At 36.7% G+C, this 14,016-nt stretch overlaps 1 protein-coding gene across 3 annotated transcripts in view; it reads right to left on the bottom strand.

The window, feature by feature from the left end:
- BRWD1 (bromodomain and WD repeat domain containing 1) overlaps nt 1-14,016 on the bottom strand; it is a 123,831-nt gene that overhangs the window by 37,419 nt on the left and 72,396 nt on the right. For all 3 annotated transcript variants that reach the window (XM_070795013.1, XM_019962667.2, XM_019962674.2), the window contains 9 exons: nt 13,541-13,730; nt 11,442-11,567; nt 11,246-11,353; nt 6,717-6,841; nt 5,985-6,067; nt 4,199-4,310; nt 3,191-3,252; nt 781-936; nt 439-559 (listed from right to left, as the gene is read on the bottom strand). In XM_070795013.1, the coding sequence (XP_070651114.1) occupies nt 439-559; nt 781-936; nt 3,191-3,252; nt 4,199-4,310; nt 5,985-6,067; nt 6,717-6,841; nt 11,246-11,353; nt 11,442-11,567; nt 13,541-13,730 (1,083 nt within the window). The remainder of the gene's footprint in view (nt 1-438; nt 560-780; nt 937-3,190; nt 3,253-4,198; nt 4,311-5,984; nt 6,068-6,716; nt 6,842-11,245; nt 11,354-11,441; nt 11,568-13,540; nt 13,731-14,016) is intronic.

Below are 14,016 nucleotides of genomic sequence, written 5' to 3' on the forward strand. Positions count from 1 at the left end.
TGGTTTGTCAGTAAAGTAATGAATGTCTCTGCTTTTCAATATGCTGTCTAGGTTGGTCACAGCTTTTCTTCCAAGGAGCAAGCATCCTTTAATTTCATGGCTGAAGTCACTATCTGCAGTGATTTTGGAGCCCAATAAAAATTATTAACTAAATTTTATATTTAAATGGAGCAGCTTTTGTAAGAAAAATAGAATACTAAAGACTAAGGAATGAAACGTTGTTACTTTTCCTTGTCCAGGTTCTATCTATACCTACCCATAGGCATCTAACCCTGTCTTACACACAGGGCCAAGAAATGACTATAATGAAAGAAGAGAATGAAATGGAAAATAATGTTAATCAGCCCCCACTCCAGCACTGTCACTGTCAGCCACTACTACCTCTTTTCACTCTAAATGGTATGGCCCAAATTATCTTTAAAGTAGGTTTCTACTCACCTATAAAATCGATTCACAAGTCTCATTCGAATGGTGTACAGATCAGTTGGGTAAGCCACTACAGTACAGTACTTCGGATATGTACACAGATCAACCGGACCTGCAAAAGCTGCTGCAATATCTGTAAGAGCAGAAGGAAGAACCTTCATCTAAATTCACGACCTCTATGGGATATTTCTTGACAAATCATTCATAAAACAGAGCTACAATCAACACTGCAGGCTTACCCCAAAAGTAACAAATGGAAATTGTAATAAAAGAACATAATCACATTACTGTTTTAAAATACCTCTATGGAAAAGAAATCGTGAAAATCAAACTTTTTCACCGTAAAAAACTTACCAAGATTCAAAAGTTGATCTATACCACTAATAATTCGTTCACATTCTTCATCTCTTGATTTCTGACCCCATTCACCATCTTGGGGTTTGTAGAGCAATTTCTCTAGCTCATCTGAAGTGACAGAAATACTAGCGCCTAATTCTTCAGGTGGATCAACTATGATTTCATTAAAAAAAAAAAAAAAGAAAGAAAGAAAAAAAAAATCAAACCAGAAACCAAACATACACTATATTTTAAATTCAGTTGCCCAAGTTCATAAACAGGATACTAACCAAAGGAAAAAGAAGCTACTTTGTAGCGGACAAACCTGGCTGACTCCATCTAAATCAAATGATTAAAGTTAACATTCCCAGCAATAGGACAAAATGCTATCAGATGCCTCCTACAGAATGTACTGGGAAAGCCACAACATCACTTCCTCTGACACTCCTGCCAAACATGCAAACTCCAGAATTAATCATGGGGGATATCAGATAAACCCAAACTGAGGGATATTCTACAAAGTGGCCAGTGCTCTTCAAAGGCATCATGGCTGTGAAAGATAATGGGAAAATTCAGGGATCACAGACGAAAGGAAACAGAGAAGACATGGTGATGAAACCCAAGCTGTGAAGAAACATCAGGACTACGGTAAAAACCTGGAAAAGGCCAGGAGGATGAGAACTGTTACAAGGGTATTTCCTGATTTTGATGACTGCACTGCACTTATGGAAGATGCTAACATTTAAGAAAGCTGCTGCTGCTAAGTCGCTTCTTACTGTACTTTTTAAACATTTCATTTTGAAATAATTTCCAGCTCAAGAATACTACAAAAAAGAGTGTGCGCATTTTAAAAAGGAACAAGAGGCAATATAAATATTCAGCGAATAGTTTCTTAAAAATTATTTAAAAAGGAGAAAAATGTCAACAAGCCTGGAAGACAAATGTATCACTCTAATAATCTGATAGGTAAAACAATATTTTATTATTACTTAATGCACATTTCCAAGACTGATAATGAAAATGAGCTTTTCTTCATATACCTCCAAATTTATCTTTCTGCCTATTCATGTTGTTTGACAACTCTTCCAAAGGCTTCTTGGCCTCATGAACATGTAAAATCTTTCTATGTGAGTGCTTTCACTAATTTGGCATTGTTTACAAAGAAGTATCTACAACTGGCTGTTAAAAACACGGGCTGATGCCAGACAGCTTAGAATCCTAACTCCTATCCTTTTCAGAGCTGTGCAACTCAGAACCAGTTACTGGAGACCCTCTTGAGTCCACATTCCTTCACCTGTAAAATTAATAACAGAGCATCACTTCAGAGAAAGATTAAATGAATTGATACACATGAAGTTCTTAGCAACAGAGTAAGACCTCAAAAAGGGTTTATCTAAAGGGTTTATCAAAAAGGGTTTATCTATATATGCATTATACAATGCAAAATTTCATTTCACATTGCTAAGTATTATTTGTTAAGATACTAAGCTCAAAAGAAAATTTAATGAAGAAGTCACTGGTGACTTTCAAGACATAGTTATTTTTTCAAATTTTTCTGGAAAAACTCCTAATTTCCAAAGTAAAGCAAGACGACAGTTGATGGAGATATGTCAGTGAATAAAACATGGAGGAAAAGGGCTTGGCCCCTAAGGCAGACACAAGAACACCACACAGAGCAAAAGTTTCACGTGTCAATAACTGGAGGTAGACAGACAAAAGTTTTTGCATGTTTTTATGTTCAGTCAACACTAATACAGAAGAAAGGCCTGACAGAGGAGAGATGGAGACAAGAGATATACAGGGCACCCCTTCAGAAAGTTTAACAGGAGTGAAGTTAATTCAGTAGCTAAAATGTTCAAGAAAATGTAAGGAGAGCTGTTTTAAGGTACAAGACACAAATTCAAACTTGAATGGAGATGGGAAAGTTTCATTGTTGGAGGCAGTGAACTCAGTGTCAATACCGGGTCTGAGAGGAGCTCAAACCAGGGGACAGCAGGCACTTCAGAAGAGGCTGCTGTTGGAACAGACACTTACCTCTGACAGGAAAGGAACAGACAAACCCTAGTAAGACAGGAAAAGCTGACATAATGCAAGAGACAGAAAAAAGTCAAATTAGACTTTTCTTTAAACAGGGTACTAAAATAAGGATGAGGAAAAGGAAATGGAGGATTCATGAACGAGGTCAAGAAAAGATAAATACATAGTTACTTGAGAAATGATAGCTGGTGACTAAGGTACAGTCAGAAACAGGCTGGAAACAGGATAAGAAATAAGGAGCCAGGATACACATAATTCTGTTCACTTATTTACTAAAGCTCACAGTTACCATAATAATTTTAATGTTTCTCAAAGATCACAAATGCACTCTATGTACATGAGTAAGATAAAAATACTGAAAACATATTTTCATCATTTAAAAACTACATACCATTGTCAGGTATTGGTTCCATATCCCATGGGCTAAGTTTTTCAATTTCAGTATTGTCCCACCTGTTAAGACCAAAAAAGTTTGGTTAGCCTTTCACAAAGACAATTTCTGGCTAATAACTAGGTATTCACTATTAAACAAATGATAGAAAATGCAAAAATTAACCTCACTGTAGCAATGAAATAAGTATTAACAGTGAGTGTTCTTCAGGATACAGTATAATGCATGCATGCATGCTAAGTTGCTTCAGTCGTGTCCAACTCTGCACGACCCTATGGACAGCAGCCCACCAGGCTCCTCTGTCCACAAGATTCTCCAGGTAAGAATACTGGAGTGGGCTGCCATTTCATTCTCCATATAAAGGTATAAAAATGTATGGCAGCTTCAAAAACAGAACGAAAAATCCTGTGTGGCCTGTACCCAGGGTAAGTGAAGAAAGACAGTGTGAAAGCCTTGAATGCCATGCTTCAGAATGTGGACTTTGTTTCCACAGCCAATGCAAAGACAGCAAAGACTTTTCCTGAACAAGGGAAATAGAGTAATATGTGCTCTTGAACAGTGAAATGATCCTGCAACACTGGTCTGAGGAAATATTGTGCTCAGTCACTCAGTCATGTCCAACTCTTTGCAACCCCATGGAGTCTGCCAGGCTCCTCTATCCATGGGGATTCTCCAGGCAACAATACTGGAGTGGATTGCCACGACCTTCTCCAGGGGATCTTCCCAACCTAGAGATCACACCCACATCTCCTGTGTCTCCCGCACTGGCAGGTAGATTTTTTTACACTGAGTCAGACCTACACAAAAGGCCCCTGGGAAGCAAGGAGAGCCCCTACCAATGAAGGCACTAGCAACAGAGGCGTGCTAAAAAGACCCTACAATGTGAGACTGACATAGTAACAAATTTGATGGTGTTATTTTTATTAACCTGAAACACATCAGTGATTTATATCACAACCTGTCACAATGAACAAATTTTGGGAGGACTATTTTCATTGGCATACAGACCTCACAATGTAACACTGGAAATGACTATCAGGGTACTGTGGCTGATATGGCTCTTGACGTAGCACCGTTCCAAACCACCAAGCATCATCAATGATGGAACGGAACCTGTCACCTGTAAGAGACAACCAAATCTGAGATATCAATTTGCTAATAACATTAACAATTTTAATTTTTACAACACCTATGACACAGATAAATCAAATAATATTTTTATCTAAAAATGAGTCATTCCTCTTGTAGAGAATCAAGGTTAAAAAAAATTTTTAATGGAAAAAAAATAGAAATTTATTGAATTTTTGAAAAAATTTATTAAAAAAAATTTATTGAAACAGAATGGGAACTTATAATTTACACATTATGGGGGTTGAAAAGCAGGAATAGCTAGGAACTATCAAGTTTTTTGGGACCTGGCTGTACAATGTTAACTTCCATATATTCCAGTTGTCTGGTTTTTGTTTTGTTTTTGGTGCCTAGATGTTCTTCTTCACGAAAACGTTCATCTCCTCGGTCCTCAAAATAATCCTGATTACCTGAGTGGACATTACCCATTCAACTAGGCTACCAAGAGAAGTCATAAATTCATTTCAAATAGGGACTCAGGAAATTTATCTAAAATTTACCTATTTGTATTGTCTGTAGAAAAAGGATAAAGAAATTAGAAAAACTAATGAGGTCAAGGCAATGGCACCCCACTCCAGTATTCTTGCCTGGCAAATCCCATGGACGGAGGAGCCTGGTACCCTGCAGTCCATGGGGTCGCTAGGAGTCAGACACGACTGAGTGAATTCACTTTCACTTTTCACTTTCATGCACTGGAGAAGGAAACAGCAACCCACTCCAGTGTTCTTGCCTGGAGAATCCCAGGGATAGGGGAGCCTGGTGGGCTGCCGTCTACGGGGTCACACAAAGTCAGACACCACTGAAGTGACTTAGCAGCAGCAGCAGCATTTATGAATGTGTACATGAACTGACACAGTGGAGGTAGAACAGAGTATTTCACTAAAACTGATAAATGGAGAATGAGCTGTTCTAGGTGCCTGAAGTCAACTTAATACATGAGTTCCCCAGAAGCACTGCATACTGAACAGCAATACATGCAAAACTGAAACAGCTATGACAGGTGCTGGCCTAATGACAGTCATCAATTACATCCTGAGGAGATTAATGACCACTTAAGTCTAAGCAAGTCAGCCCACTGGCCTGCTTTAAATGGTCACCGCAAAAACAACATTCAAACCACATTCAAATACCCACATTAAAAGTTAGTGCCTACATTTAGGTGATTTTATTTTCTCTGTCCACCTATATAACTCATGGTTATAAAATATCAATTTTATACAAATTTTTAATTTTTTAAAGGAATAGTTTTCTCAAGTCAATCTATTTAAGTCTAGGTTGATATAGTATCAAAGGCAAGATATTCAGGTATACCAGAACACTATCAGTGTAACAGCTGCATCATTTTTCAACTTTCTTATTGTTTTATATCACAGGTAATTTTATGGATTATACTGTCACATAACAGATGGAGATAATGCAGTGTAGACCAGTCAGAAAGGAAATAAAAGGTCTACTCTAGCCTATAATCAAGGAGTAAGAACTCATTCTTCTGAAATGTCACATATTATACTAATCCCTAAGCAAAATATACTTAGCAGTCATTTATATTTCTTTCCAGATTTTACATTTTTCCATCCTCCATAATAAGCAGCACAACTAAAAAATTCATATCAATGAGAGATTAATTTCTCAGGGTATACATAAAATCCAATAAGAACAGACTTACAAGACTGCCAATTCCTCTGTCTTGCTTCATCATAAAACTGACGCAAGACAAGAAAGTCAATAACATCTGGCATGTCATGGTATCTAAACAAAAATAAAAGATTGTTAAATTTCCTTCATAGCAGGTTATAGTCCAGAACAACAATGTCCAAAGAAAATATAATGGGGCCCATATATGTAGTTTTTAATTTTCGACTAGCCTTATTAAAGTAAAAAGAAACCAGTGAAATTAATTTTAAGTGTATTTTATTTAACTCAATATATCCTAAATATTGATTTACCAAATAATTAATACAAAATAATGAAATATTTTACATTCTCCAAGCCTTCAAAATCCAGTGTGTAAACTTACATCATACTCAATTCAAATTAGCAACAGTTCAAGTTTCCAGCAGCCACACCTGGCTGACAGCTACCATACTGGATGGCACAGGTTTAGAAAATTATTCTAACATTTTCTGAAAACAAATGTAGATGCCATCTCCACTACAGGCCAGAATTCTCTACACATTTAAGTGGCATGGAAAATGCAATCGACACACTCCCACCTAGTTGCCACTGTAGACCCAGGATTTTTACTTCTATGGGTCCCCTCTATCAGAACTGCAGCTTACACCTGTGCTGTCCACCGTGCTCTACTATTTACCCTGCAGCTGAAAGGAAAGGACATGCTAACCAGGCAGGAGGTAAAATCTAAATTTAAGTAACTCCATTTTAAAAATATAACATGTACCTAATAGAGAAAGATTTGTCCATAAGTTTTCCAGTTGCAGGATCTATAAATGCTAGTTTGAGGCAACAAAGTGTCGGGGGTCCAACCTCATATCGTATTCCAACTATTTTGACCAATTCTTGATCCTGTTAACAGATATTTTAAAAAAGAATTACTAGAGCTAATCAAAGAATATAGTAAAGTTGCAGGATATAAAATCAACACACAGAAATCCCTTGCATTCCTATACACTAATAATGAGAAAACAAAAAGAGAAATTAAGGAAACAATTCCATTCACCATCGAACAAAAAGAATAAAATACTTAGGAATATATCTACCTAAAGAAACTAAAAACCTATATATAGAAAACTATAAAACACTGGTGAAAGAAATCAAAGAGGACACTAACAGACGGAGAAATATACCATGTTCATGGATCAGAAGAATCAATATAGTGAAAATGAGTATACTACCCAAAGCAATCTATAGATTCAATTCAATCCCTATCAAGCTACCAATGGTATTTTTCAGAGCTAGAACAAATAATTTCACAATTTGTATGGAAATACAAAAAACCATGAATAGCCAAAGCAATCTTGAGAAAGAAGAATGGAACTGGAGGAATCAACCTGCCTGACTTCAGGCTCTACTACAAAGCCACAGTCATCAAGACAGTATTTATTGGCACAAAGACAGAAATATAGATCAATGGAACAAAATAGAAAGCCCAGAGATAAACCCACACACCTATGGACACCTTATCTTTGACAAAGGAGGCAAGAATATGCAATGGAGAAAAGACAATCTCTTTAACAAGTGGTGCTGGGAAAACTGGTCAATCACTTGTAAAAGAATGAAACTAGAACACTTTCTAACACCATACACAAAAATAAACTCAAAATGGATTAAAGATCTAAATGTAAGACCAGAAACTATAAAACTCTTAGAGGAGAACATAGGCAAAACATGCTCCAACATTAATCACAGCAGGATCCTCTATGACCCACCTCCCAGAATATTGGAAATAAAAGCAAAAATAAACAAATGGGACCTAATTAAAATTAAAAGCTTCTGCACAACAAAGGAAACTATAAGCAAGGTGAAAAGACAGCCTTCAGAATGGGAGAAAATAATAGCAAATGAAGCAACTGACAAACAATTAATCTCAAAAATATACAAGCAACTCCAGCAGCTCAATTCCAGAAAAATAACAGCCCAATCAAAAAATGGGCCAAAGAACTAAATAGACATTTCTCCAAAGAAGACATACAGATGGCTAACAAACACATGAAAAGATGCTCAACATCACTCATTATCAGAGAAATACAAATCAAAACCACTATGAGGTACCATTTCACACCAGTCAGAATGCCTGCGATCCAAAAGTCTACAAGCAATAAATGCTGGAGAGGGTGTGGAGAAAAGGAAACCCTCTTACACTGTTGGTGGGAATGCAAACTAGTACAGCCACTATGGAGAACAGTGTGGAGATTCCTTAAAAAACTGAAAATAGAACTGCCTTATGACCCAGCAATCCCACTGCTGGGCATACACACCGAGGAAACCAGAACTGAAAGAGAGACGTGTACCCCAATGTTCACCACAGCACTGTTTATAACAGTCAAGACATGGAAGCAACCTAGATGTCCATCAGCAGATGAATGGATAAGAAAGCTGTGGTACATATACACAATGGAGTATTACTCACTCATTAAAAAGAATATATTTGGATCAGTTCTAATGAGGTGGATGAAACTGGAGCCAAGTATACAGAGTGAAGTAAGCCAGAAAGAAAAACACCAACACAGTATACTAACGCATATATATGGAATTCAGAAAGATGGTAACGATAACCCTGTATGCGAGACAGCAAAAAAGACACAGATGTATAGAACAGTCTTTTGGACTCTGTGGGAGAGGGAGAGGGTGGGATGATTTGGGAGAATGGCATTGAAACATGTATAATATAAGAAACGAATCACCAGTCCAGGTTTGATACAGGATACAGGATGCTTGGGGCTGGTGCACTGGGATGACCCAGAGGGATGGTACGGGGAGGGAGGTGGGAGGGGGGTTCAGACTGGGAACACGTGTACACCTGTGGCAGATTCATGTTGATGTATGGCAAAACCAATACAATATTGTAAAGTAATTAGCCTCCAATTAAAATAAATAAATTTAAAAAAAAAGGATATACGGTTAAAATAAAACAATTCCTCAAGATGATAATTCTCCACATATTCCCAAATTAAGTCAGCTCACAATTCAGGATTTCAAACCAGACGAGGGATTTAATTTATCATTAATTATAGTCATTTTTTGCTGTATCTTCACATCTTTTTGAAGGTGTATTTAAACATTTTCTAATGTAAGCAATATGCTAATTTTAGGAAAAAACACAACAAAAGTATAAGGAAGAGGACACAAATCACCCATCAGCTCAGTATCTAAAGACAACCACTGTATACGATCGGAACTTCCTTCTCTTTCTACAGACACATTTTCATTTACATAATTTTGTATTATGCAAATCAAAATATACAAGCATTTGGCTTCCTATTCTTCAAAAATTTGATATTAAATTTCAACCTGATACATTGCCATAAATACTTGTTTATATGAAGACCTACTGTGTGTTGTGAGCTGCTCCAGGCAGTTGGGGTAAGTAAGACAGGCAAAAGGAGAGGTTCCTATTGTGAAAGAGCATCCTACTCATTAATGAGCCTTCTACCAATATCTGCTTCCTTAATGCTAACAGTATGAGATCATTCATCCACTTATTCACTACACAAAATGTTATAGTTATAATATGCCAAAGTGCTAAAAATACAGTTGATTCTCATTATCTGCAACATTCTTATCATTCTACAGGGCCACTTAAAACAGGCAATCAGTGAGTTCACAGTGAATACTGAACCACTGCTCCTGAAGGAAAAACAAGCTCAGGTTGATACAAGTCACAGCATTTCAGTCACCTGATTAATATAGTATCTTGTGTAATGTGAATCTCGGTGTTAAAAAACCTCCTTTAATATATGTGCTGAGTCATTAACACTGGACTCACGGCCAACAGCACTATGACTCATGTCTCAGTGAAGCTACTCTAACACAGACCTTCTACCTAAGGTACATCATCACTTTCTTGTGTTTAGTTACACAAGACAGTACTTGAGCACTATGTTTGGGGACCATTTTAAACAGCAAGTCAAAAAAAAAAAAAAAACAGCAAGTCACCACAAAAAAGCACAACAACGTGAAAAAAATTTAATGTGGCAATGAATAAAATGAAAAGAACACTTATTTACAACATGAGAGCTCAAAAGAAGCTCATCTTGTTCACCTCAGCTAAGAAACATGTTAGGTGGGCAGATCAAATTTTTTGCCAAGCTATGCATGTCTGCAAATGACTAGAAAGCATCTTGAATACTGATTCTGGTGTTACAAATAGTATACAGTGAATAGGCAAGTTGCAAATAAAAATTCACGAAAAATGAGAATCAACTGTCCTCAGGTACATAGTAATAAGTAAAAGAGATATACATTTCAAGGTATCTTAAAGCCAACTGCACAGAAGCAGAGTTTTTTCACCTTCTATAGTTAATGAAAGTATTAAAAAATATGAAGTATAAAAAATAAAAATTACCTATAATACTATTCTACATTTAATCACCACTGACATTTGTATTTATTATGGTTGACCCCATGTCTTTAAAATTTTTTTGTAACTAAAACTGTAATTTCACATCCCATTTTTCCTCTTACTGGTGAAAATGTAACGTTCATTTAAAAAATACTTTACAACTTTCAGTTACATGGTGGGCTCTACATAGTAGCCAAATATAGAAACATATTGTGATTTGGTTCCTTCAGTATTGTGGGATATTTGGATTTTTTTACTAATTTTTGGCTTTTATAAACAATGATACGGAATTACCTTGCTCATAAATTTGTATGCACTTTTGGTTGTTTCCTAAATTACCAAAAGTAAAATCACTGATTTTAAAGGTGTAAATATTTTCAGTTTTAATTCTAATTACCAAGATGCCTTCTAGGGAGCCTGGACTTGTTTCTTGCACCTTTATCACCAAGTTGAATAACTATTAATAAACCAAAACCTTTGCTGCTACTTGTTAGAACATGGTATTTTTCTTTAAATGTTAAAAATACATATACAAAGTACAGGGAAGCTAAAGTTTTTCCTGTACTTTATTATGCATGTCACTGAAACTTCTTTACCAATTTTTTTGTTTGTTTGCTTTTTGGAGACTTGCACTTCTTTTGAAAATCTGTCCTGGGTACAAGCATTTTAATATTAATGGTAATATAGTCAAGATGCCTTCCAGCATTGGTGGACAATTGTCCACCAATAAGCATGTCTTCTGACTAGACCTTAATGCTTAGCAGGTTAACAGCAAAAATGTTTTTAAGGTGGAAATTAATGGAAAGATAGTAATATGGTATGCCTCCAGAGTGTTTCTTAAATGGATTTACAAATAACTACATGTATATGTGCTAAATGTTTAAGACTTCATAATGCCATCATCTTACCCTAAGATCCATTTTTCTCCATGGCTCCTTGTTAGGGTTCAGTTCATAAATGTTATTTCTTCTGACAGCCTCAATATAAGCTTCATGACCCTGTCGAAAATATATTACCTACAAAAGGGAAACAGACATTTAAAAATAAAAACCTAAGAGTAATTTAATGATCCATATCCATATTTTCAAACTCTGTAACTCTCACCTCATCACCCATTTGAGGAACAAAAGGAGATTTTCGAAGTGTGGTGTCAGTTATCCAAACTGGAGGATGAAATTCATATAAACGTTCCACGTCTGCAAGCTCTGCCTGAGTCATCCTCCGCAAATTCTGCCAAGGGGAAGAGCACAAAGTTTAATAGGATAGAAAGTGGCGGCACGCACTGTTTAATTGAAAACAAAAGACTTTGGCTGTTTTATAAGCATGTCACCTAATGATTAGTTCCTAACAGCACATATATTTGGTTCATACATACACAAGAACATTATCAGTTGTATAAGCATTGTAGATCTACCAAGCACTTTCTCCTGAATCTCTAACAGATTCTTCACAGCACTCACATTACATCCTATGAAATGGGGCTAATTTCCAACTAAACCCTCTTCAACAACCCTCTTCAACACACTAAGCCTGCTTTGCCAAGACTCCCCAGTGAATTCTACCACAGACTAATTATCTCAGGCAGTCTCCTGTGGATTTGAGGTTTTGAGACCGGTAATTTTACATATGATTTCACTTACATGTGCAATTTAAAAGATGACACAAATGCACTTTCATAAAACAGAAACAGATTCACAGGCGTATAACAGACTTGTGGCTGTCAAGGGGAAGGGAGGTGGTAGAGGAATGCGTTGGGAGTCTGGGGTTGGTAGAGGCAAACTATTATATATAGGATGGATAAACAACAGGTCTACTGTAGAGCACAGAGGACTATATTCAATATTCTGTGATAAACCATAATGGAAGAAAAGTTTTTTAAAAAAGAGACTGGTAATTTTAAAACAGAACCACAAATTCTGATACTCTTCCTTTCCTCTTTAGCAGGTGGAGCCCAAGTCTCCTCCACTGCAGTGTGGGCTCCAACTCCTTTTAACAAAGAGAAAAAAGCATAAGTAACAATGGGCAACTTCTAAGTCTAGGTCATAAAAGGTTTAGCCCTTGTTTAATTTTTGTTCCACTTGCTCTGGGGACAATCTGCTACCAAGTTAAGAAGACACTCAAGCAGCCCTATGGAGAGATCCATGTGGTGAGGAACTGAAGCCACCAGCCAGCCAATCCATGAACAAGCTTCAAAGATCCACCTCTAGTCAAGACTTCACCACACTGTGACCCACGCCAATACGATGACTGCAACCTCATAAGTCAAAAATCAGCTAATCAGTTTCTAAATTCCTGATTCATTAAAACATGAAATAATACATGTTTGTTGTTTCTAAGATAAGTTCCAAGATGATCTGTTATACAGCAAAAGATAACTAATACAAAGACATAGCATCTTTAAATATTCAACAGGAGCACATGTACTATACGTGTAACGAGGTATAGGGATGTTACAATTAGGAGAAAAGTACTAAGACAGAACATGTCAAATGAAAATGGGAAACATGACAATAGCAGACAAAACAAGAAGGCCCTTAAAATGCCTTTAAGTATATTTCTGGTGTTGAAATTGACAGGAGAAAATAAGAGTTATGGTGGGGTTCTAAGCAAAATAGATCTTTCCCTCTGAAGTTATAGATTCAAAAAGGTGTTAAGTGCCAAGTTCAATTCAGAGCAGATTAGATAGTTTTTATAATAAAGAAATGTTTCCAAAAGTAACTTTGTATTTTACATTTGACTCCTGATGATACATTATCAATCAAAAAAATAATAATGAAGGCTCCAAATTCCCAAACATACCCAATTTCTAAATATGGACAGAAACTATGAAAGTGTGAAAGTGAAAGTGAAGTCGCTCAGTCGTGTCCTACTCTTTGCGACCCCATGGACTGTAGCCTACCAGGCTTCTCCCTCCATGGGATTCTCCAGGCAAGAATACTGGAGTGGGTTGTCATTTCCTGGTGCTATATTGGCTTTTTTTTTTCTGCACTGGGTTTTGAACCTAGGTCTTTCTGCCTCCAAAGTCTGTACTTTTAGCTGCTATACTTTGCAGCAGCCTATATATGTTTTGCATGTGTGCATGCTAAATCACTTCAGTTGTGTCTGACTTTGCAACTCTGTGGAATGTAGCCTGGTGGGAGTCAGAACTCCACCATAAATGAAAGTGTAGATAGATGTTATTTTTAAGGGTATACTTTTCGTACCTCTTTTTTAGGCTTATTTTCTTTCTTTCTCTTTCGTCTCCTTTTTGGAGGAGATAAATTCTCAGCAGACATTTCATCCTCTGAACTGCTGCAAAATCGAGTAATTCGTCGACGAGATGATGTTCGTAAAGGAGGCTGCAGGTGGATGCCTGCGTCAGCTGTCCAATCAGAATACCTAGAGGAAGAGTCACTGGAAAAGGAAAAGTTGTAAGTTGTATGGAACCAGAATCTAAGCCTGAATAGCAAATTAATCCACCTTAAGAGAGACAGAGACAACAAGGAGGAAAGAAAAGATCCTAGGAAGATTCAACTACCCTCACCATCAACAAATACTGACATGACCAAAGATCATGAGAAGAGAAAAATCTTCACTGACACTGGAAATTAGAAAAGGATGTAAGCCTGAGTAAATGTTTTTAAGTATAATTTAGATGAGACCTCAAGAAAGACAACATCAAAAGCCAACTAATAATTTC

This window comes from Bos indicus, chromosome 1 (genome assembly GCF_029378745.1).
Source record: "Bos indicus isolate NIAB-ARS_2022 breed Sahiwal x Tharparkar chromosome 1, NIAB-ARS_B.indTharparkar_mat_pri_1.0, whole genome shotgun sequence".
NCBI lineage: Eukaryota > Metazoa > Chordata > Mammalia > Artiodactyla > Bovidae > Bos > Bos indicus.